Source organism: Chelonia mydas, chromosome 18, assembly GCF_015237465.2.
Source record: "Chelonia mydas isolate rCheMyd1 chromosome 18, rCheMyd1.pri.v2, whole genome shotgun sequence".
NCBI classification, from domain to species: Eukaryota; Metazoa; Chordata; order Testudines; family Cheloniidae; genus Chelonia; species Chelonia mydas.
The window spans coordinates 3,040,515-3,064,575 of record NC_051258.2 but is presented as its reverse complement, the minus strand read 5'-3'; the positions used below and the strand labels follow the sequence as shown (position 1 = coordinate 3,064,575).

At 44.5% G+C, this 24,061-nt stretch overlaps 1 protein-coding gene across 6 annotated transcripts in view; it reads right to left on the bottom strand.

Annotated features, from left to right (window-relative positions):
- The window catches only part of CCDC30 (coiled-coil domain containing 30), a 137,635-nt gene that overhangs the window by 42,674 nt on the left and 70,900 nt on the right, over positions 1–24,061 (bottom strand). For 5 of the 6 annotated variants that reach the window (XM_037881282.2, XM_037881284.1, XM_037881283.1 and 2 more), the window contains 7 exons: positions 23,937–24,044; positions 23,401–23,501; positions 22,014–22,206; positions 13,917–14,018; positions 11,739–11,864; positions 1,765–1,902; positions 342–508 (listed from right to left, as the gene is read on the bottom strand). In XM_037881282.2, the coding sequence (XP_037737210.1) occupies positions 342–508; positions 1,765–1,902; positions 11,739–11,864; positions 13,917–14,018; positions 22,014–22,206; positions 23,401–23,501; positions 23,937–24,044 (935 nt within the window). The remainder of the gene's footprint in view (positions 1–341; positions 509–1,764; positions 1,903–11,738; positions 11,865–13,916; positions 14,019–22,013; positions 22,207–23,400; positions 23,502–23,936; positions 24,045–24,061) is intronic. The other variant, XM_043531647.1, reaches the window with a different exon arrangement.

Here is a 24,061-nt window from a genome sequence, read left to right as displayed (position 1 = left end):
GCAAGCTTGCATAAGCTGAGAAGGGAACTAAAATAAAAGTGTTCCGAAAGGGCCAGAGCAATCTCACATTTACACAGGTGTGAATCTGGAGTAACAACACTGAAATAAATCAGTTACTCCAGATTTACAGTAGTATGACAGAGAAGACTCGGGCTCAGCAAAAGCCTGAGTGCAAGACAGCTGAATATTTGAGCTGGAATAGGAGAAAAAAAGGCATCTGCTGATCTCTCATTCATGCACTTTATAAAAACAGGCGCTAAGATTTTAAAAAAGCTGAACATTTCTAGGTTAGTCACTGAAGATAAAATGCAGAAAACACAGAGGGTGCTATTAAGATTTACCATAATTGCTCTCTCTCTCCTCCCAGGATTTGGATCTGTTCTTCCAATATTCTTGCTTTAGTCATAAGCTCTTTATATGTCCTTTCACTTGTTGTAAAGTTTTCATCTGTCTTCTGATTCACTACAAGCTGGTTTAACTGTTCACATTCCTGTGAGAGCTCAGAGACCTGTAAAGTCAGACTTGTAAATGTCATAAGACTGATTTTCTATGATTTCATGGAAATCTTTCATGGGGTATAAGAAAGTCTAGTGACTCCAACTAAAGAAAACTTGTAAATCTGCAATATAAAGTCTAAATTACCCTAATGCCCCATATTTCTTCAATATTTTGCAATACTGTGCATGGGAAATCAGTGAGCAGTTTACACATATATCAAGGGAAGCTCTACCATAAAATCACATTTGTCTATTTGGATTTGTACCCTTATTGCTTATCTACAGCTCTAGGTATATTACAAATTTTAAAATACAAAGTACAAAGTAAAGTCATAAAACATCTGCTGATGCACACACTATCTAACAGACTGCAACACACAACAGAATAATATCTGCCTCCTGGCCAATCCCCTGAGCATGATTGCCACCTCTTTCGCAACTACCAGTCATCCCAAATGCACAGAGAAAACAGATGAACACCCCAGCATTCCCAGAGCATTAACAAATCCAGGCGCTGGACACGCTGGTGCACCACAGGAGTCTTATGACCATGGTGCATCATAGGAGATGAGGCATTGAGGCATGCAAACTACAACTCCCATGAGGCACTGTAGCAGCACAGATGGACACAGATTAGTGTTGAACTGACCCGAAACAAAACATTTTGATTCAGTTTGACAAATTGAAATGTTTCAAATTTGGGTCAACTGGACCTGCAGCAAAATACTTCGTTTCAATTTCCCCAAGGGAAAAATCAACAAATGATGGTAAAATTTAGTTCACTAGGAAGGTCTCTCACAGAGATAGGAGCTTGACACTTTCACTGTGAATTAATGAAATTACACTGGACAATAACAGAGCCAGCACTTGAGACCGTGAAAAAAGATGCAAAGCTAATAGTGGGAGAAGGAGTTGGAGATGAAGGACTCAGAGAACATAAAGAGTGCTTAGGAACACAGGAACTGCTGGATTGGATCAGACCCATTGTCCGTCTAACCCAGTCTCCTGTCTTTCACAGTGGCCAGACTCAGATGCTTCAGAGGAAGGTGTAAAATACCTGCTAATCCCCAGTAGTTAGAAATTGGCTTAAATTCGGAGGCATGAAATTTAATATCTCTTCCCAAATTTGTTGGCATTAACTACTGTAACTGAATAATCTTGCTATCCATGTAATGTGCTGTCCCTTTTTGAGAAGTGCAAATTGTCAGATTTTGTCAGTGTCAGTCAATGGAACACTGAAAGACTACTGATCTCACTAAATCCTCACCTTTGTTTCCAATAAAGTATTTTCTTGCTGTAGTTTCTCATGGGTTACATTAAGGAAATCTCTTTCTTCTGCCACACCTCGGAGATTCTGGAGCTCATTATAAAGACTCATGATCTCTGACTTTGAATTATGTAATTCCTGGTTAAAAAGAAAAAGGAGTTAGTCAAAGAAGCATATCACTAATTCTAGGCACAGATTAAATGAGAGTCATTTGTCTATTTAGATATTTAATAATCTCTTGTATTTAAGGAAAAAGCAAGTTCCAAAGGGCTTTGCATGTTGTTGGTTAACAACACATCGTTTACTTAGTTTTCCTTTGATTTACAGGAAAAAAGATATTGCCCCAACGATCAGGTGCTCCTCCTGTGTTCTGACAAAGATTTAAATGAATAATCTCAAACCATTACCCAGATACAGCTTATACCCATAATAGACTGTTCATTCCATACAAAGTTAAACCCTCATGCTCTGACCGCAAATACTATACTAGGGCTGTGCATTCAGAGGGTTGAAGCAGGGTTGAAGCAGGTTCTCCTGGGAATTTGAGTGGCCTGTTCCATGCTGCGATCTACTTCTCTGGTCAAGTGTCCTTGGATGGTGAAGGCAGGTAAGGTGTGTATCCCAGGCTTTCTCCTCAGAGCATATTCTATGGTATCTGAGTGCCTGGCAGTGGATAACATATTTCTTAGGCCATGTCTACACTAGCATTTATGTTGGCAAAACTTTTGTTGCTCAGGGGTGTGAAAAAACATCCCCCTGAGACAAGTTTTGCTGGCACACGCACTCATGTGCACAGTGCTAGAGTGGTGGGAGACCCTCTCCTGCCGACATAGCTACGGCCGCTAGCTGCGCTGGTTTTATATGTCGAGAGGAGAGCTATTTCCTGTTGGCATAATGCAACTACATGAGTGATCTTACAGTGGCACTGTATGGGTATAGTTGTGCAGCTGTAAGCTTGCAAATATAGACATGGCCTTAGTGTTTGGGACAGGGGTGCCAGAATGGGGTGGGTGGCCATGGCTTTCCCCACTTTTCACCACAGGCCCCGCCCCCCACCTCTCCTCTTCCCCCCTCTTCCCCCCATACCCCGGACAGGCCAGAAGCGTAGCCCAGCTGGGGAGCACAGGCAGCTGTGGGGAGCGACAGACCCTCCACCCGCCCACGGTGCGGGGGCCTGAGAGCAGCCCCCGGCCCATGTCCTTGCCCCTTGCGTTCCCAGCCCTGGGCAGATGGAGGGTCTGTAGCTCCCCACAGCTGCCTGGAAGGCACTTACCATGGCTGGTCTGCGGCTCCGAGGCCCCGCCCCCCTGGCTGGGTCTGGGTCGGGGTATGAGCTGCATGAACAGCTGTGGGGAGCCCCCCCACCCCAGACAGCTAGAGGGGCCTGGGCTCCCTGGCCCCACTCTGGCTTCTGGCTTCGTCAGGGCAGAGCCTTGGGGGAAGAGGAGGGACACGGGTGGGGCCACAGAGGGGGCAGGGGCCCTGGTCCCCTCACTTTTGGGAAGGCTCCACTGTCCCTGGTTTGGGATGGTTACTGAATCTGTGAAGGTAAGTGTGGTGATTCGTGGATCTCTTGTATATAGTGGTTTGTAGGATTTCATTTTTGAAGCTGATCGTGATGTCCCGGATGTTGATGCTAGTTTGGGAGTGTTCTAGAGAGAATTTGATGGACAAGTGGTGATTGCTGAAGTTCTGGTGGAAATCTATGAGGGAGTTTAGGTTGTCTGTCCAGAGGATGAAAATATCATCGATGTACCTCAGGTGTATCATTGGTTTCGTGGCACATTTGTCCAGAAAATTATTCCTCAAGATGGCCCAAGAAGAGGGCCCATATTAGTGAGATGGACAAGCTTACACAGAGCTCTTCTTCAGGTCACTGTGGAAGCTCAAAAGCTTGTCTCTCTCACCCACAGAGGCTGATCCAATAAAAGATATTACCTCACCCTCCTTGTCTCTCTAATATCCTGGGACTGACCTGGCTACATCAACTCTGCATACAACCATGAAGAAGCTGGTATTCTGGGGAACCATCCTAGTACCCAAGGCTGTTCCCAAGTTTTGAAAAAAATGTGTATTGTTGAATGTAAAATTGTTATGGGTGAACATGGAAAAAACCAAAACCCTCCAATCACCTACCACCCCACACTGGAACTCATACGGGGTATCATTAAACAGCTACAACCCATATTCAATGTGCTCCACATCCTGAAATAAATCTTTCCCAAACCCCCTGTTCTGGCCTTCAAACAACCCCCCAACCTCACCAAGATCATCAGCAGAAGCAAGCTCCCCACAGATCCACCAATTCAAAGCAGCACCAGACCCTGCCAGAACAACAGATGCAAAACCAGCAGACATATCTCCACTGCTGTGATGATCTATACGCCCCACAAAACACTGCTCAAGATCCAGGGGTCTGACACATGCCTATCACAATATGTGGCGAAACTCATCCAGTGCACTAAATGCCCAAACAACAACTATGTGGGTGAAACCAGACAATCACTACACTCTCAAATGAACTCACACAGGAAAATGATAAAAGACAAAAATATCATGTCACACATGGGCAAACACTTTTCACAAAACGATCACTCCATATCTGACCTCATCGTCCTCAACGAAAACCTGCACAACACCGTCAAAAGATGAGCCTGGGAGCTCAAATTCATAACTTTGCTAGACACTACAAATCATGGTCTTAATAAAGACACTGGATTTATGGTTTATTACAACAATCTGTAACCCACTGCCCCCCACCCCTCCACACACCTTTTTTTGTCCTTTGACTACAAAGTTGTTAACTGGCCACTTCAGCTTGAATGGTCTCTGACTTACATTATGTGTTAACTACTTATGCTAAACAATCTGTCCCACCTTGCGTTCACCTGTGACACTGGGAGCATCTTTCCCAGACCTGAAGAAGAGCTCTGTGTAGCTCCAAAGCTTGTCTCTCCCACCAACAGAAGTTGGTCCAATAAAAGATATGACCTCTTGTCTCTCTAATATCCTGGGACCAACAAGGCTACAACAACACTGCAAACTACTACGGCCAGGTCCACACTACAGACTTATATTGGCAAAAAGAAAAGGAGGACTTGTGGCACCCCAGAGACTAACAGATTTATTTGAGCATAAGCTTTCGTGAGCTTATGCTCAAATAAATTTGTTAGTCTCTAAGGTGACACAAGTTCTCCTTTTCTTTTTGCGGTTACAGACTAACACGGCTGCTACTCTGAAACCAGACTTATATTGGTGTAACTACGTCACTCAGGTCAGGGGTGTGAATAATCCACACCCTGAGCAACATGGGGGGGAAGGATAGCTCAGTGGTTTGAGCATTGGCCTGCTAAACCCAGGGTTCTGAGTTCAATCCTTGAGGGGGCCATTTAGGGATCTGGGGCAAAAATTGGGGATTGGTCCTGCTTTGAGCAGGGGGTTGGACTAGATGACCTCCTGAGGTCCCTTCCAACCCTGATATTCTATAATTCTATGATAGTTATACTGACCTAACCCCTGGTGTAGACAACACTATGTCAGTGGGACAGCTTCTCCTGTTGATTTTGCTACTGCCTCTTGCAGAGGTGGATTAACTACGCTGACAGGAGACGCTCTCCCATTGGTGTAGGAGTATGTTCACTTAAGCACTGCAGCTTTGCCGATGCTGCGTTTTAAGTGTAGACCTGCCTTAAGTAAGTTACCCTGGAGGTTGAACTGGAGCAGATCTTTTAGCGAGACATGCAATCTCAATGTAAAGTCTCCACGAGATGAGTTTACACAGCCCTTGGGAAGCTGTTGCAATAGTTAGTTACCCTCCTTGTTAAAAAGTTGTCTTACCTCCAGTTTGAATCTTTCTGACTTCAAGTTCCAACCACTAGATCTTGCTCTGTCCCCTACTATCTCTTCTCCCCATGTAGGTACCAACAGACCATGACCGCAGTTATGTCTGCACTACAGCCCATGTTAGCATAACTTTCGTCACTCAGGGGTGTGAATACACCACCCCACTGAGCAAGAGAAGTTAAACTGACATAAGTGCTCGTGTGCACAACGCTATGTCGGCGGGAGAGCTTCTCCCACTGACATAGCTTCTGCCGCTCGTGGAGCTGGGTTTTTTATGCCAATGGGAGAGCTCTCGCCGATTGGCACAGAGCCTCTTCACCAGATGTGCTGCTGCGGCGCAGCTGTATCTGTACAGCTGCCGTGCTGTACGCACAGACGTGGCCGAAGTCACCTCTTAACTTCCTCTTCAATAAAATAGACTGAACTGTCTCTTCTGATTCTTATAATTCTTCACTAAACCCTCTTCCAATCTGTCAATGTCCTGCTTAGAGTGTGGACACAGAACTGGATTTAGTATCCTAGTAATGGTCTCCCCAATGCAATAAACAGAGGTAAAACCAACTCCTTTCGGATACTTGACAGCACTGTTCAATATATTCATAAATGATCTGGAGAAGGAGGTAAATAGTGAAATAGCAAAGTTTACATATAATTCAAAATTACTCAAGATAGTTAAGTCCTAGGATGACTGTGAAGAGCTACAAAGGGATCTCACAAAACTGGGTGACTGGGCAACAAAATGGCAGAAGAAATTCAATGTTGATAAATGCAAAGTAATGCACATTGGAAAACAGAATCCCAACTATACGTACGAAATGATGGGGTCTAAATTAGCTGCATCCGAGAGTGCTAAAGGAGTTGGAGGATGTGATTGCAGAGACATTGGCCATTATCTTTGAAAACTCATGGCGATCGGGGGAAGTCCCGGACGACTGGAAAAAGGCTAATGTAGTGCCCATCTGTCATAAATATAAAGGGAAGGGTAAAACCCTTTAAAATCCCTCCTGGCCAGAGGAAATCTCCTCTCACCTGTAAAGGGTTAAGAAGCTAAAGGTAACCTCGCTGGCACCTGACCAAAATGACCAATGAGGAGACAAGATACTTTCAAAAGCCGGGAGGAGGGAGAGAAACAAAGGGTATGTGTGTCTGTCTATATTTTGTCTTTGCCGGGGATAGACCAGGAATGAAGCCTTAGAACTTTTAGTAAGTAATCTAGCTAGGAACGCGTTAGATTATGATTTCTTTAAATGGCTGAGAAAAGAATTGTGCTGAATAGAATAACTATTTCTGTCTGTGTATCTTTTTTGTAACTTAAGGTTTTGCCTAGAGGGGTTCTCTATGTTTTGAATCTAATTACCCTGTAAGGTATTTACCATCCTGATTTTACAGGGGGGATTTCTTATTTCTAATTACTTCTATTTCTATTAAAAGTCTTCTTGTAAGAAAACTGAATGCTTTTTCATTGTTCTCAGATCCAAGGGTTTGGGTCTGTGGTCACCTATGCAAATTGGTGAGGCTTTTTATCCAACATTTCCCTGGAAAGGGGGGGGTGCAAGTGTTGGGAGGATTGTTCATTGTTTTTAAGATCCAAGGGTCTGGGTCTGTAGTCACCTAGGCAAATTGGTGAGGCTTTTTTTACCAAACCTTGTCCAGGAAGTGGGGTGCAAGGTTTTGGGAAGTATTTTGGGGGGAAAGACGTGTCCAAACAGCTCTTCCCCAGTAACCAGTATTTGTCTGGTGGTGGTAGCGGCCAATCCAAGGACAAAGGGTGGAATATTTTGTACCTTGGGGAAGTTTTGACCTAAGCTGGTAAAGATAAGCTTAGGAGGTTTTTCATGCAGGTCCCCACATCTGTACCCTAGAGTTCAGAGTGGGGGAGGAACCTTGACACCATCTTTAAAAAAGGGAAGAAGGAGGATCCTGGGAACTACAGGCCAGTCAGCCTCACCTCAGTCCCTGGAAAAATCATGGAGCAGGTCCTCAAGGAATCACTTCTGAAGCACTTAGAGGAGAGGAAAGTGATCAGGAACAGTCAGCATGGATTCACCAAGGGCAAGTCAGGCCTGACTGATCTAATTGCCTTCTGTGATGAGATAACTGGTTCTGTGGATGAGGGGAAAGCAGTGGACGTGTTATTCCTTGACTTTAGCAAAGCTTTTGATATGGTCTCCCACAGTATTCTTGCCAGCAAGTTAAAGAAGTATGGGCTGGATGAATGGACTATACGGAGGATAGAAAGCTGGCTAGATCGTCGGGCTCAACAAGTAGTGATCAATGGCTCCATGTCCAGCTGGCAGCTGGTATCAAGCGGAGTGCCCCAAGGGTCGGTCCTGGGGCCGGTTTTGTTCAATATCTTCATTAATGATCTGGAGGATGGCGTGGACTGCACCCTCAGCAAGTTTGCAGTTGACACTAAACTGGGAGGAGAGGTAGATACGCTGGAGGGTAGGGATAGGATACAGAGGGACCTAGACAAATTAGAGGATTGGGCCAAAAGAAATCTGATGAGGTTCAGCAAGGACAAGTGCAGAGTCCTGCACTTAGGATGGAAAAATCCCATGCACCGCTACAGACTAGGGAACGAATGGCTCGGCAGCAGTTCTGCAGAAAAGGACCTAGGGGTTACAGTGGACGAGAAGCTGGATATGAGTCAACAGTGTGCCCTTATTGCCAAGAGGGCTAACGGCATTTTGGGCTGTATAAGTAGGGGCATTGCCAGCAGATCGAGGAACATGATCGTTCCCCTTTATTCAACATTGGTGAGGCCTCATCTGAAGTACTGTGTCCAGTTTTGGGCTCCACACTACAAGAAGGATGTGGAAAAATTGGAAAGCGTCCAGCAGAGGGCAACAAAAATGATTAGGGGACTGGAACACATGACTTATGAGGAGAGGCTCAGGGAACTAGGATTGTTTAGACTGCAGAAGAGAAGAATGAGGGGGGATTTGACAGCTGCTTTCAACTACCTGAAAGGGGGTTCCAAAAGGGATGGATCTAGACTGTTATCAGTGGTAGCAGATGATAGAACGAGGAGTAATGATCTCAAGTTGCAGTGGGGGAGGTTTAGGTTGGATATTAGGAAAAACTTTTTCACTAGGAGGGTGGTGAAACACTGGAATGCGTTACCTAGGGAGGTGGTGGAATCTCCTTCCTTTGAGGTTTTTAAGGTCAGGCTTGACAAAGCCCTGGCTGGGATGATTTAGTTGGGGATTGGTCCTGCTTTGAGCAGGGGGTTGGACTAGATGACCTCCTGAGGTCCCTTCCAACCCTGATATTCTATATTCTATGATTGTTACCACTTAACAGGGGCATGCACAAGGGGGGGAAAGCAGGGGTATGCCCCACCTAATAATCTGCGGGAGATGCAGAACTCCTCCGGCTTGGGGTCCCCGGCAAGGGGTGCAGAACTCCTCCTGCTCCTGGGCTGCGGCAGGGAGAGCAAACTTCTCCAGAGAGTGCTCTCCCTCTGCAGCTCAGGAGCAGAAGGAGTTCTGCGCCCCTTGTTGGGGCCCCTGGGCTGGAGGAGTTTGCTTTTCTCCCTCCTGCAGAGAAGTTCTGCGCCCCTCACCGGTGCCCCCACAAAAGTGGTGAAATTTAAATTCCTGCACACGCTGTGATACTCTGTACCTTGGGGGAACACCCTACACTCCCATGTTCATCTTTAGAAAATGATTGTGTGGTATCCAATGCAAAGTTTGTCATGTCGGGTGTCTTCGGAAGGCTAATGATGCGCTGACCATTGTTGTTATAGTGATGTTACAGTAGTCATTGTTACAGTAATGTTATAGTAATGTTATAGGTTGTAATTTCATGTATATAGTTATGAGGCTGAAAATGTGTCCTCACGGCTTAAAGCAAGCCCAGACAAATACTCTACAAGAGCAGAGAGGTAGTGCACACCTCATCAGGGCAGGTATGGGACAAACCCAGCTCAGCCTCACAGGAACAAAAGATGCTGGCCTAGGCAGCAACAAAAGAATCTGTTAGACTCTCAAGTGAGTCACCCCTCCTCCTTTGGTCAGTTTGGAACTGCAGTGAGGTAATGCTCACCTGACTCTGAATGGGGCTGGGAGGGCAAAGCCAAGAGGGAAGAAAGGACATGATAAAAGGGAGAGACATTTGCCTGCTCTCTCTCTCTTCCACCTACATCTACAGACACCACCACCACAAAAGCGACTGAAGCACAGATCAAAGGGGAGAGCCTGGCTGAAAAGCAACCAGCCAGCCTGTGATGAGAAGCATCTAAGTTTGTAAGGGCACTGAAAGTGTTTAGAACAGCTTAGAATGCATTTTGCTTTTATTTCATTTGACCAAATCTGTCTTGTTATGCTTTGACGTATAATCACTTAGAATCTATCTTTATAGTTAAATCTGTTTGTTTATTCTACCTGAAGCAGTGCATTTGGTTTGAAGCATGTCAGAGAGTTTCCCCTTGGGATAACAAGCCTGGAACATATCAATTTCTTTGTTAATTTGACACTTATATAAGCTTGCTGTGTCCATAACTGGACACTGCAAGACGGAGGTTCCTAGGGTTGCGTCTGGGATCGGAGATATTGGCTAGTGTTATTTGTTTGCAAGTAGCTGGGAGCAGCTTACATGCCAGAGGCTGTGCGTGAACAGCCCAGGAGTGGGGTTCTCGCAGCAGAGCAGGGTAAGGCTGGCTCCCAGAGTCAAGGATTGGAGTGGCCTAGCAGATCACTGGTCCAGATAACACCAGAGGGGAACATCACATGCCCCTGCCACTCAAGTAAGAGATCTTGGAGTCATCATGGATAGTTCTCGGAAATCATCTGCTCAATGTGCAGTGGCAGTTAAAAAAGCTAAAAGAATGTTAGGAGTCATTAGGAAAGGGATAGCTAAGAATACAGAAAATATCATAAAGCTGCTATATAAATCCTTGGTATGCCCACACCTGGATGTCACCCCATCTCAGAAAAAATATATTAGAATTGGAAAAAGTACTGAGAATCACAACAAAAATGATTAGGGTCTGGAACAGCTTCCATATGAGGAGAGATTAAAAAGACTGGAACTGTTCAGCTTAGAAAAGAGACGACTAAGGGGGGACATGATGGAGGTCTATAAAATAATGAATGGGGTGGAGAAAGTGAATAGGGAGGTGTTATTTATCCCTTCACATAACACAAGAACCAGTGGTTACTCAATGAAATTAATAGGTAGGAGGTTTAAAACAAACATAAGGAAAGTACTTCTTCACACAATGCACTATCAATCCACGGAACTTGTTGCCAGGGGATGTTGTGAAGGCCAAAACTATAACAAGGTTCAAAAAAGAATTAGATAAATTCATGGAGGATAGTCCATCAATAGCTATTAGCCAGGATGCTCAGTGATGCAACCCCATGCCTGGGCGTCCCTAAACCTCTGACTGCCAGAAGCTGGGACTGGATGACAGGGGATGGATCACTCGATAATTGTCTTGTTCTGTTCATTCCCTCTGACCACTGTCGGAAGACAGGATACTGGGGTCGATGGAACATTGGTCTGACCCAGTGTGGCCATTCTTATGTTTTAATACAGCCAAATGCAAGGTCATACATCTAGAAACAAAGAACATAGTTCACACTGACACCAGCATAGTGTGACAAAAAGAGCCACGGTCCTTGGATGTATAAATAGGAGACATTCTAGCAATACTGTGTCAATAAGTGCTCATCAGGGTGAGTAAGGGGTCCAAAATCTAGTCCTCTGCAATTACTGGGCTCCAGGCTTTCAGGACGCTCTACCTGACTTCAGTTTGTTTTTCTTGGTCCAGCAGAATTCTATTTGGCAGCAAAGTTTTTTTGCTGTTGTTTTATATCATTGACTGAAAGGAAAAATAAGATGCGCTGTAGACCTGGGATAAATTATGGAGGAAAAAGTCAGAGGAGGGAACTAGGAAAGCCATGGTAAACAATTGTATTCAAAGCAACCTGAAGAGACCTTCAGAAATGTCTGTTTGATAGAGATGGGTATTTAACTAAAGGACAAGCACAATTACATGTGGAACGTTGTGGGGTCTTCTAGAAAGACGGAGGTGGCCATCTAGTTCAAGAATACAGTAGAATTAGTAAGCATTCCCCAAGAGAACAGCTTCACACTACAACACATGTCCGGCCATTCAATACCGTTTTTTCAGCCTTCAAAGCTTTCTGCGTCTTTTCAAGGTCAGATGCAAGTTGCTTTCTCCAATCTCTCTCCTCTGATAATTTACTTTCAAGTACTTCAACCTTCTCCTCGTGGCTTTTCAGCATCTGCAATTGTTCAACAGCAGCATCTGTTATGAGTCACATCCACAGTCTTTCATACACTAGAAAGACGAGGGCTGGGATTCTCCAAGCTGCAGCCAGGATTTGGATTCCCAATTCCCATGGCAACCCAGGCATCCAAATCCCCTAGACAGATTTGGAAATTCCAGCCAAGAACCCTAAATTACCTTGTCCAGTACTAGTTCTCAGAGATCATCAACATATCAGAATCACAGACAATATATAGACCATGCTAAAAATACTAGAGGTGCAAGGCGTGGGGTTTTAACTCAGTAATGATGAAAGGAACTTAAGAACATAAGAACATAAGTGATCCATCCCGTCGCCCATTCCCAGCTTCTGGCAAACAGAGGCTAGGGACACCATCCCTGTCCATCCTGGCTAATAGCCATTGATGGACTTATACTCCATGAACGTATCTAGTTCTTTTTTGAACCCCGTTATAGTCTTGGCCTTCACAATATCCTCTGGCAAGGAGTTCCACAGATTGACTGTGCATTGTGTGAAAAAATACTTCCTTTTGTTTGTTTTAAATCTGCTGCCTATTAATTTCGTTTGGTGCCCCCTAGTACTTGTGTTATGAGAAGGAGTAAATAACACTTTCTTATTTACTTTCTCCACATCAATCATTATTTTTTGATCTCTATTATATCCCCCCTTAGTTGTCTCTTTTCCAAGCTGAAAATTCCCAGTCTTATTAATCTCTCCTCATACGGAAGCTGTTCCATACCCCTAATCATTTTTGTTTCCCTTTTCTGAACTTTTTCCAATTCCAATATACCTTTTTTGAGATGGGGTGACCACATCTGCATGCAGTATTCAAGATGTGGGCATAGAATGGAATTATATATAGGCAACATGATATTTTCTGTGTTATTATCTATCCCTTTCTTAACGATTCCCAACATTCTGTTCGCTTTTTTGACTGCCGCTGCACACTGAATGGGTGTTTTCCCAAGAACTATCGACAATGACTCCCAGATCTCTTTCTTGAGTGGTAACAGCTAATTTAGACCCCATCGTTTTATATGTAGCAACAGCTGGGGAAGATGGAACCATTAGACAAAATGTTGTCATTGGACATAGAGTTGTCCCAAGGCACGGTGGGGGAAGAGAAGAGGCACTGAGGTTTGGTACTTGATGAGAAAGGTCAGAGGGGACATATTATCCCTTTCCCCATGCCATTAATTAATATTCTGCTGCAATAACAACACCCTTCCAGTCAGTGGGGCAGCCTGAAGAATGGGCCAGAGGAGGAGCCGGAGACAAAGAGATTATGGGAAAGGAGAAGTGTCGACAGTGGAGCTGTGCAAGTAATTGATTTTTTCAGTTCCTGGCTAAACTGAGGGGAAAAAATTTCCTTCGGGCTGACTTGAAATGAAAATTATTTGAATTTATTGGCAAACCAAAGAAGTTGGAAAATTTTTGTTCCAGGTCAAACAAATCATTTCCATTTTGGGGTTTCTTTTATATCTTTTTCAATAAAACAGAAGTAGTTTAGAATTGAAAAACTGAAATGCTTCAATTTTTCAGGGTTTTTTAAATATAATTATTTGGTGAATTTGTGAAATGTTTTGGTCGACCCAAATCTGCATTTTTTGGTGAAAAAATTTTTGGGCAAAAATTGTTGCCCAGCTGGGCCTGGAAGGGCATTGACCAGGAGACGGGAAGGAGGCAGCTGGAGCTGGCAGGGCATTGATCAGGAGACAGGAGGGAGGCAGAAGTTAAGGGTGTCATACTGGATGGGGGCAGAGTTGTATAGTGCCTCAGAAGGAAGAACAGGGAGTTTAAGCTTCAGGGAGCCCGAGAAGGGATTCATGGGTGTGGGGGACAGGCTCAGAGTGGAAGGGATGCCAGATTATTATTGTTGCAGCCTGCTGGACAAACTGCAGGAGGAAGAGATGCCAAAGATGCTGATTCCCTTGTCATGAACCAAAGAAGGGCTGACCGTTCTGGAACAACTGCATGGGAATAGCAAGTACCCACCCAGTTGAATTTTTAACCAGAACAGTTGGTTCCTCAGCGAAGTTCTCTTACCTCTTGGAAATCTTGCACTTTTTTAGTTGTTTCTTGATCTTTCATGCTGGCTTCAGTTTTATTCATCTGTGCTTTGAGTAACTCCGTCTCTAAACTTGTGATCTTGACACAAATAAATCCCCAGTTTAAAAACATACACTTGCCATTTGAATCATGAAAACATGTATGATAGAAACAGCAATTTTAGAAACAGAGAGGCTGGGAGAAAATGCTGAGAGCTGCCTATGCCACCCAAGCTCCAGCACAGTCTATGGATGTTGGTCAAAAGGGTGGATTGGCTGCTCAGGACCAACCTGTAAAAGTGAGAACCTAGCTGCACAACAAGGGTCTCTGGAAGAACTTGGGAAAGAGATCCAGACACCTTTTTAACATTACATCCCCCCATAGACTGCTCTTTGTGGGCCTTCATTGAAGAGGAGCAGTCGAGGAGCCTAACAGATCCTTTCATTGTGGTACAGAGAGGCCTCCCTAACCCATAAATGAAGAAAGCTTCTTCTTCCCCTACCCAGCTCACATTTGCCTTTGGCCCCTCTCCTCCCCCAGCAGAGTTCCAGAGCACAGTTGTAATCCAGGCTGATGCTGGGTCAGATTCACAGCTCCTTCTAGCCTCTAGCACCAGGGGGCCATAATGCTGGCTTAGAGGTCAGTCCTGCAGGGCATCAGGCACTCTGGACCTGACCCAGCAAAGCATTTAAGCACGAGTGTACCTTTAAGTTGAGAGTAGTTCCATTGATCTCACCAGGGCTACTCACATGCTGAACGATAAGCAGTGGACTAGGGCCTTAAACATCCTCCAGGGAGCCTCCTAGCGTAGGGCACTCTCATGGGGACAACAATGAGCCCTATAGGCTGCGATTGTCCAGGGTTTTAGGGAATTAGAAGCCCCCCTCCTTGTGACTTGTGCAAGTCAGGCTCATGCTTTGAGTGCTGAAGGATACAGGTTCAAACCCCACATCAGCTGAAGCAGGAAGTCATTGTATTCACTCCGGCTGTCAGCTTCTGTTCTTTGTATAAACATTTCTAATGACTTTCACATCTCCAGACAGCTGAGCTGACCTCCCAGAACCAGCATGAAGCAAAAGTGAAAATGCAAAGTAAATGGCTATATGCAAAAAGATATAAGGATACATTCTATGGAATGACACTAAGGATTAATGTGCCATTTTCATGTGCAATTTCCATGTACAAATATACTTTAAGGCAGGGATGCCTCACCTATGGCCCTCGGGCTGTACACAGCCCACTACAGCATTTCATCAGACCCGTGGCCTGCTTCAATACAATATACTAATGGCCGATTCACTAGTGTTTTGTCATCATGCTTACATCACTTTAGTTTACACAAGGAAGTATCAGAAGTATCTTTACAGTTTTTTCCCTGTTTTCTATAATTCATGTTTTATGCACTGATTTCTTTGTTTTTAAATAGACAATACTGTACATAGGTTCTTTCTACCTAAATACATACGAGACAAGCTGAACTTTAAATATAAATCAATACAGGTGCCTTGAAATCTTATTAAAATATGTAGAACCTGCTTGGCCCACATAAGGCTGTGCTTAGGTATATGTGGGCACCACTGTTTTAAGAGAATCACAAATTCACACAACTGAGGACTCAAGGGTCTTACAACATTTTGTTTTCTTCTTGCATTCTTCGCACACACGCAGTTGTCATCATAATTCAGTATTCACCTAAGAGCTGCTGAGCCTCTGCAAATCCCATTGACTGTTTTAAGTGATTACAATGTAATACTGTAAATTGAAACAGGGAGATTGACTTGCAGTTGTACTATTCAGCCACTAGATGTCTGTGTGCTACGTTGTAAGTCCCAGGCAGGGAGGGGTATCTGAAGCTGCTGAGGGAGCTGTGTTCTCTGATAAAGGCAGTGCTGCCAGCCCACCACAAGTTATGAGATTGCCTTAAAATCATAAGATTTAAAAAAAACCCAAAGTTTAGGTTCCTTTTTTTTGCCTTCTGGGTTTTGAGCTTTTCAGGGTCACACCTTTAAGCTTTCCTCTGCAACCAGAACTAGAAACGTCTTCTTTTTTTAAATGAAAACTGAGATCCACAGAATCACAGGACTCATGGATCTTGGGCTTTAATAAAACACCAGATATTATGTATCAGATGGGTAGCCGTGTTAGTCTGGATCTGTAAAAGCAGCAAAGAGTCCTGTGGCACCTTGTAGACTAACAGACGTATTGGAGCTTGAGCTTTCGTGGGTGAATACCCACTTTGTCAGATGCACGTAGTGGAAATTTCCATAGGCAGGTATAAATATGCAAGCAAGAATCAGGCTAGGGATAACGAGGTTAGTTCAATCAGGGAGGATGAGGCCCTCTTCTAGCAGTTGAGGTGTGGACACCAAGGAAGGAGACTGTGAATGGCTAGCCAACTACAAAAGCAGTTTTTCCTCCCTTGGTGTCCACACCTCAACTGCTAGAAGTGGGTCTCATCCTCCCTGATTGAACTAACCTCGTTATCCCTAGCCTGATTCTTGCTTGCATATTCATACCTGCCTATGGAAATTTCCACTACGTGCATCTGACAAAGTGGGTATTCACCCACGAAAGCTTATGCTCCAATACGTTTATTAGTCTATAAGGTGCCACAGGACTCTTTACCAGATATTATGAGTCTCAGGATGAAAATCGCAAGAGCTGGCTGCACGATAAATGGAGGTTCAAGGAGGTCTGTGACCCTAGAGATTATGACACAGACCATGCTATCTTCCTTCTGCTGGTAAAGGACAAGGGTTGGGGTGGGGAAGAACTGGCAAAGCTACCTACTCCTTTAGATGGAAACCCAACACTACTTAGAAACTGTCCTTTTGAACGACTTTACCCTCCTAGCAAAAGTGATAGCGAACTCTCCCTTCAGTGACTGAATACATAGTAGGCTAATCCCCAAAGGGAGCTTACCAAAAACCATGGGCTCAAGGTCCAAATGTAAGTGCTACAGGTAGGCACCTAAATCTATAGTTAGGCACCCAAATAAATGGCCTGATTTTCAGAGGTGCTGAGCATGCACAGTTCCCACTAAAGTAAATGATGACTAGGTCAGAAGCCGGAGATACCACCCAGTTCTGTTTCCTAGTACAAAGGGAAACAGGGAAAGACATTCAGGTGGAAGGCTTACAAACCAACCTCAATTCATCAGCGCAAAACTGCAAGTCATCAGGAATTTAGGACCCAAGATCCAAGCTGTCAGGTGAAGGGATTCTGGATCTGAGGATGGGGATTTGGACTATTGGGAAAATAAATCTAGACACCGGCCACAGGTTCTAGCAGCACCGCTCCTGATGGGCCCAGGATGGAGTTATCATGATGATCCTGGGCTTTGTCTTATTTTAAAGCTCAGAAGATTGATAGGAACAGGGCAAGGTGGGAAACAGCTGCCTGCCCCAGTAGAATAGAGAAGCATCCACCAATAACTCTTGATCTCTGCGTACCCTGGAGCAGAACACAGGGTATTTTGAGCTGCCGTGTGATGCAATGAGATCTCTGGATGACTCCACCTGAGACACAATGGCATTGGCACTGTATTCTTGAGAAACCTCTCTTGCTGGTCTTGGGGCTGTCCACCAAAAGGTCATCTTGGCTTCTAGATGAAGGGCCAAGGAAATGGCTTGGTTTTTGAACAGCCCTATAGCTGGAATGCCTGGGAGTTAATTGAAATTTGGCACCTCAATAGCGCTCACTGAGAAACAGCACCCAGCTTTGTTACAGAGGGGATAGGTTTGGATTTGACACTTATCCATGCTTGACAAATCAGGTTCTAAGCAGTCAACAGATTGAGGAGGTTTGCAGCAGAGCTGGGAGCCCAGGCCAGATCTCTGTTGTGATGGAGCCATGTCCTTATCCACTGTGCCTCACTAAAAACAGGGTTCCAAATCCATGCACAGGTTCCACCACCTGTAAAGTGGGGCTGCTTTGAAAGCTACCAATGAGTTAGTGCTAAGAAAGGGCAAAGTATTTTTAGGCTATTTTACAGATCAGAGAGCTCAAAGCTCAATGACTTGCCTGCCCAGCACTGTGGTGGGTCAGACAGAGACTTACAAGCCCAAGTATCTTGTTTCTGATTCTAGGTCTTCCACTTATCAGCTCTGTGATGTAAGTCACCTACCCTTCATGTTCTCCTTCATTGATTTTTCCTTGCAGATGCCCACTTACGGAGTCACATGTCTGGTCTTGCGAGTACCCAGAATGTTCCACGACAGTTTGGTCGCTAAGGAGCACATGCCCTTTAAGTCTGGGCTCAGCATTCTATATAAAATACCTAACAGGACACCGCAATACTCCACTTTCTCTTCTAGTGCCAGCGGTCCTGGAACGTGTTTCTCTTCCCTTCCTAACACAGTCTCCTACTTGGTTGGGGGAGTTGCCATTGTACTGAGATTAGTCAGTCAGCAGTTGGAGTATCATCCCCAGTTCGTTACTCAGAAGCCATGAGAAAAGACAGAAGAACAGAGGAAGGTGTATGGGACACAAGGATCTATACCAACAAAAACTACAGTTAACAGCAAGAAACCCCTCTTCTTGGAGTATTACCTTTCTGCACAAATCAGCATTACTGGAAGATTAGCAGGCAGTAAGGTGCCTCAGATTAGTGAAGTGACATGAGTTTAAACTGGACGTTATAGGTTGAGTTGGAGTTTCATAAGGTTATCTAATTAATGTGTCTTATTAGCATTTTTGTACCAGATATGGTTATCTTACATTTTGTGAAGCACCAAGAGTTCCCAGAGGATGGTATTGGGCAGTTGCTCTTCTCCGGCATGGTGTCATGTGGTTCTGGTCTGATGCTCTCCTTGTTCAACATGTGTATGGGGCGAGCAAGGAAACATGGCTCATGATGATAATAACCAGCTGTATATTTCTATTTTTTTGCCTCTGACTGGTGTGGTGAGTTGATTTACCCAATGTCTAAATGGAGACTGGGGCCTGGAGGGCTAGGCTGGCTGACACGCAGTCCATTTCAAATTGAGATAATGCCTAGAGATTGGGAGAAAGACTCAGATGAAAGAACAGAAATGATTCCAGTATCTCCAAGGGACTGGTGCTCCCAATATTTGCTGCTAAGTTTTGCAAGATGCGGGTCTGGTGGAAACCTATTTGCAGCAGTTCCCAAGAATATTTCTTACCATCTGCCCTTGGCAAGGAGGCTGTGTCTGTTTCTTTCAGATGTGGGACCTCACCTTGGTCCAGCCATTCCTCTAGGCAAGATGACTATAATGTACTCTACATGGGACTACACCTTCAGACCATGCAGAAATTGCATCTAGAGCACAGAGGGGCAACTTGTGTATTAAATGGTGTTTAACCCAGAGCACACATTTCTGAGTGCGGCTTCATGTTGTTTTTGTCTTAGAAATCCCTAAATGATTCGAGTCTTCTTGGCTTGACACCATGGCAGTTGTGAGGTCATGCTGTCAGCCTCCTGGAGGACCTGGGAAAGGCCTGTGCCAGGACGTTCTTGGTGAGGGGTCCTGATCTCTGGAACTCCTGTCCCTACATGGGTTGAGCCAAGCCACAATCTGGTGACCTACTGGACACGCTATAAAACTCATTTGTTCTCCAAGGCTTGGGATGGTGAAGAATGGGAGGAGGTCATTGATGGCTTCACTTCATTGCTATGGTTACAATCACACCTACATTAAGGCCAGAGCCATAGAATCATAGAATATCAAGGTTGAAAGGGACCTCAGGAGGTCATCTAGTCCAACCCCCTGCTCAAAGCAGGACCAATCCCCAACTAAATCATCCATGTTATGGGACCTTGGTGTAACTGAGAATATGGCCCCTAGAGTTCAAGATAAGTGCATACAGAATCAAAATAAAATCAAACATTCCTAGAAACAGAGGTGTTGGGGTCTTAGGTTCCAAGGACATTCAGAGTGATATCGCATGGCAGTGAGAGAGTGAATCTAAATGTCCTTGGATTCAAGATACAGGAACCAAGAGTAGCTTTTCAGAAGCCAAGGGAGGGCCATAGGCTCCCTGTTCAAACAATGGAAGAGGAAAAAAGGACGAAGAGAAAGCCTAGTCAGATCTGGAGAAAACACTACCTGCACCTGCAACGCTTGACTGCAAGGACCTAACAGTGCCAAGCGAGCCCCAGAGCCAGGCCTCACTTAAGCCTTATTGACACGAGTAAACTATTAGTGCTGCTTCTTTTCCCTGGTATGACTCTCGATCCCATGAGGCTGAGGTTTCCTCTGACTTCTCTAGGCTGCAAGGCAGATCTCAGACTTGAAGAACTCTCCTTAGATCTGAACTGGGGACCATTCATTGACCTGTGGCCAAGGTACCTGGAAAGTCTTTAGAGGATAACTTAGCCAGACCCTCAGTGTTAGATTCGACCAATGGATCCTCAAGAGCTTATTCTAAAAGGAAGAGCTGGAGACGGCTCCCTCTGGCTTTTCAGGCCTCAAGAATGAAGGCTGCCCAAACTAACCACAACCTCAGGGAATGCTGCTCACAGACAGGTAAGGGATGGAACATGCTGATCTGATAGATATCCTGGGTCCATATAAAGGGCAGCACTTAAAGCCAATCCTCTTACTGGTTCTAGCCATGGAGAATATCAACATCACAGTAATGAGTCTGAACACACATGGAAATGGAAGCAAAACCCTCAAAAAACAGCAAAAACGGACCCTAACTGCTATCCAGAAGGTTCCTGGCTTGCACACTGCAGTAGGGTGGATCTATACAGGAAGAACAAGATGATGACATTTGGAGGAACCAGGTGTGCTATACCTAGACTGTAGATGCAGCAGGCTACCCCTCTTGGAGCTAATGGCTCAGAACTTTGAGCTCTGGAGATCCCGCACATGCCTTGTACTAGGGGCATGGGCTTGCTAGTACTTGCTAGTGAGGATTTGTTGAAGCATTTGGGGGACCTTTTTTAAAAAAAACAGTCAAAAAATTCAAAAACAGCTGGGTGGGTTTTCTTGCAAATTTACTGAAAAAACAGTATTTGGGGAGAGATGAAGTATGACAAATTTCAGAGCCAAAGAAAAACTGTTGAGGAAGTAATAAAAGTCTAAAGTCAGCTTCCTAGTAGGACAGCAACCTCAGCCTTCACTATCACTGACAGCTCTGGTTATAATTTCTTTTGGTATTATATTTAGCACCCCCTAAAATATCTGTTCACAGCAGATGCATATCCTCTGATCATGAGTATCTACTTGTCAACACATAGGGTGGATTCTACTATCTGGATATCTCTAACTCCATTAGAACTGGAGGAACCAGGGCTGGATATACTCTGAATGTCCAGTTGCTCTAAAACATAGGCACCGCCCTTCTATATTCATTACCCCTTACTTCTGAAGCACCTCTAAAGTGGGGACATCTCAGAGGTCAGAGAGTTGCAGCACTCACATTGCATTGCAGCCTTTGCTTTCCTCACACACTGGCTCTCCTGCATTAATTCTACAGCATCGCTTTTAGCCCACCTCCTACTCTCACATCCATGTCTCTCCACTCCCCCCAACCCTGCCATCCCACGTGCCATTCCTCTGTCCACCGGCACAACATAGCTGCGGCTCCTCCCTGAGGCGGGTCAGCACAGCTGCTATTATTGAGCACATGCCAGATGTCCAGTTACACACCCCACTATCACTGTGACTACTTGATTCTCCTCACTGGCTTTCCAAAAAGACAATCCCCAATCCTGATGCACCCTTGGCTCAGGCCATCTGAGCAGTAACACAGCCCCAGAAGGAAACATTTACAAAAGGAACCCCTGCCTGATTCCCAATGGTTCAGAAGCTGATTCTGTCATTTTTCAGTATTACTGGAAGCCATTTTAAATGGCCTCTGACTGTGAAAAAGACGACACTGCTGTGTGCATAAGAATCCTTACTTCCAAAACACGAGTGTCATAATTAACTGTTTGATTTTTTCGTCTCTTCTCCCAGATTTCTGGATTTGGTGGATGTTGCTAGTTGTATATCTGCTGAACCAAAAAGCACAGCAACATGCAATGTTATATAAAATATTGTTTTATTTTATTTGTCATTGTATAGAGCCAAAAGGAGATAAAGGTTAAAAAGAAATATCTGGCGCTCTTTAATTCTGACTTACTTTCCTGTGAAGTCCTTCAATCTCACCCTCAAGATGTTCTCTCTCTTCTCTGGTTTGGTTCTGAGTTTCTCCCAGAATCGATTCTAACTCTTCATTACGTTCAACCAAATCCTCATGTTCTCGCTGCAGCTTCTGTAGCTTGTGCAGAAGCTGAAAATTCCTGCCCTCAATGTCGTCTATTACCTTTCGGCACCTAGACACCAATGACAATAATTGCTATAACTGCTAAATTAACATATAATCACACAATCATTACAATACTTCATGCACCTGGCAGAGACCAATCACTGGATGGGGGTTTGGGGAGAGTACACAGGAAAGCACACAGGCTCCCCAGAAGTATTTTATAAACTCCAGAGATGAGGCATGTCTGTCCTGGGTGATTGCAGGTCTGGACTCAGGTAACCTGGGACTCTGATGATCCCACTGCAGTCCCATCCCCAACATGACCCACCTTAGCCATCCCCTGCTGCACCTTAGCCCCATCCACTGCTTGGCTACTCACACAGAGCCCTCTGCACTGGTGGGGGTGGCGAGGACCCTCTGGTCAGGTGGGAGTCACCTGAAGAGCAGCAGGGGCAGCAGAAGGCCATTCAGCTGCCCAAAGATTGATGGAGACAAGCCAGGACTCTCCTTTCCCTGATGCATCCAAAGAGGAGCAGACGAGGTGGGACAGGCAGCAGGCACCCCTCCTCTCTTAGCAGCTGCGGTGGCAGGGTGGAGAGAAATGAAGCTTTGACCCTCTAGAAGACCCCAGTCTGGGGGTTTAACTTAAAAAGTGAATGCCTTGATAGGAGTTTGCAACATCATATAGTAGTAAAAAAATAAACAACAACAAAGCAGCATGACTTTGGGATGCAGAAGGAAAATGTAGACTAGATACCAGGGAAAACCCTCCTGACAGCGAAATGTATCAGACTACCAAGTCATTTTCCAAAGGATGTGCTGGAAGCCCCATTGCTTAAGAAATGTAACATGAGGCTGGAGAAAGCCATGGAGAACACGTTGGAGGGAAATCTCCTGCCCTGACCCTGGGGGCTAGAGGCCAGCTGAGAGCTTTATTACCTCCAGTGCTTATGATTTATGAACAAACGAACAAAGCTAACATTAAAAGGTCTTTTAAAGCAAGCAGTAAATGCTCCCACACCAGTGACATTAACATTGCAAGAAGGGAAAGCTGCCCCGGGAGAACTAGTGAGTTCTTGAACGGGGCTATATGGAAGCAACCGAGGAAGGACAATAGGAGGTGACAACTGAAAGCACAATTCTCATTGTCAAGATGGAGATTTTGAAGCAAACATAAATCAGATTCACTTGTGTTTTCACTTTGAATTTGGTTAAAACTGCAATGACTGAGCCATTCCCCTTGGCTATCCACATCATTCACCTTTTATGAACAGTCTCATTATTCTGATCTCTTCTTTCCTGACCCGAGTCAGCTTTGTCTACAGCACACTCTTCTTCAAACCTCGCTGGATCTTTTTTATCCTGCATTTAAAGAATATATTTAAAGTCAGCAGAGATTTAAGAAAAACATAAAAGAGAAATCTCGAAATGGCTGAACCCAAGAGCATCCTAATGTATATAAGTTACAGTGTAAACAGAGAGGAAGTAGAATCTTCTACCCTCAATCCCACTAGGAGTGTAATGGAGCCAATCAGTCAATATCAGTTTACACTAGCAGAGATTTGTTCTTAACTTTAAATGCATTTCTAAGCCCCATATGTCCTAAAGTCATATGAATCCATATCACTGAGCCACACTCAAATTCTAGAATGGAAATACACAAAATTTGCCTAATTAGAACGAAAGCACAGTTGTGCTATATTCTTATTCGTGTTATATGACTTAAGAGAAGAATAAAGCCCATTTATTTTAAACAATTTCTCAGATGGCAACCTGAAAATCAGCTGTTGAAAATACCTGCAGTGAGCAACATGCGTTTTCTTCTGTTTCATCCATTCCAGGCAATACAAGTCCTGGTTTCTCATTCTTTTGATACTCACAGATCTCTTCTTTGAGCTTTTCAACCTTTAAAGGCAAAAAGA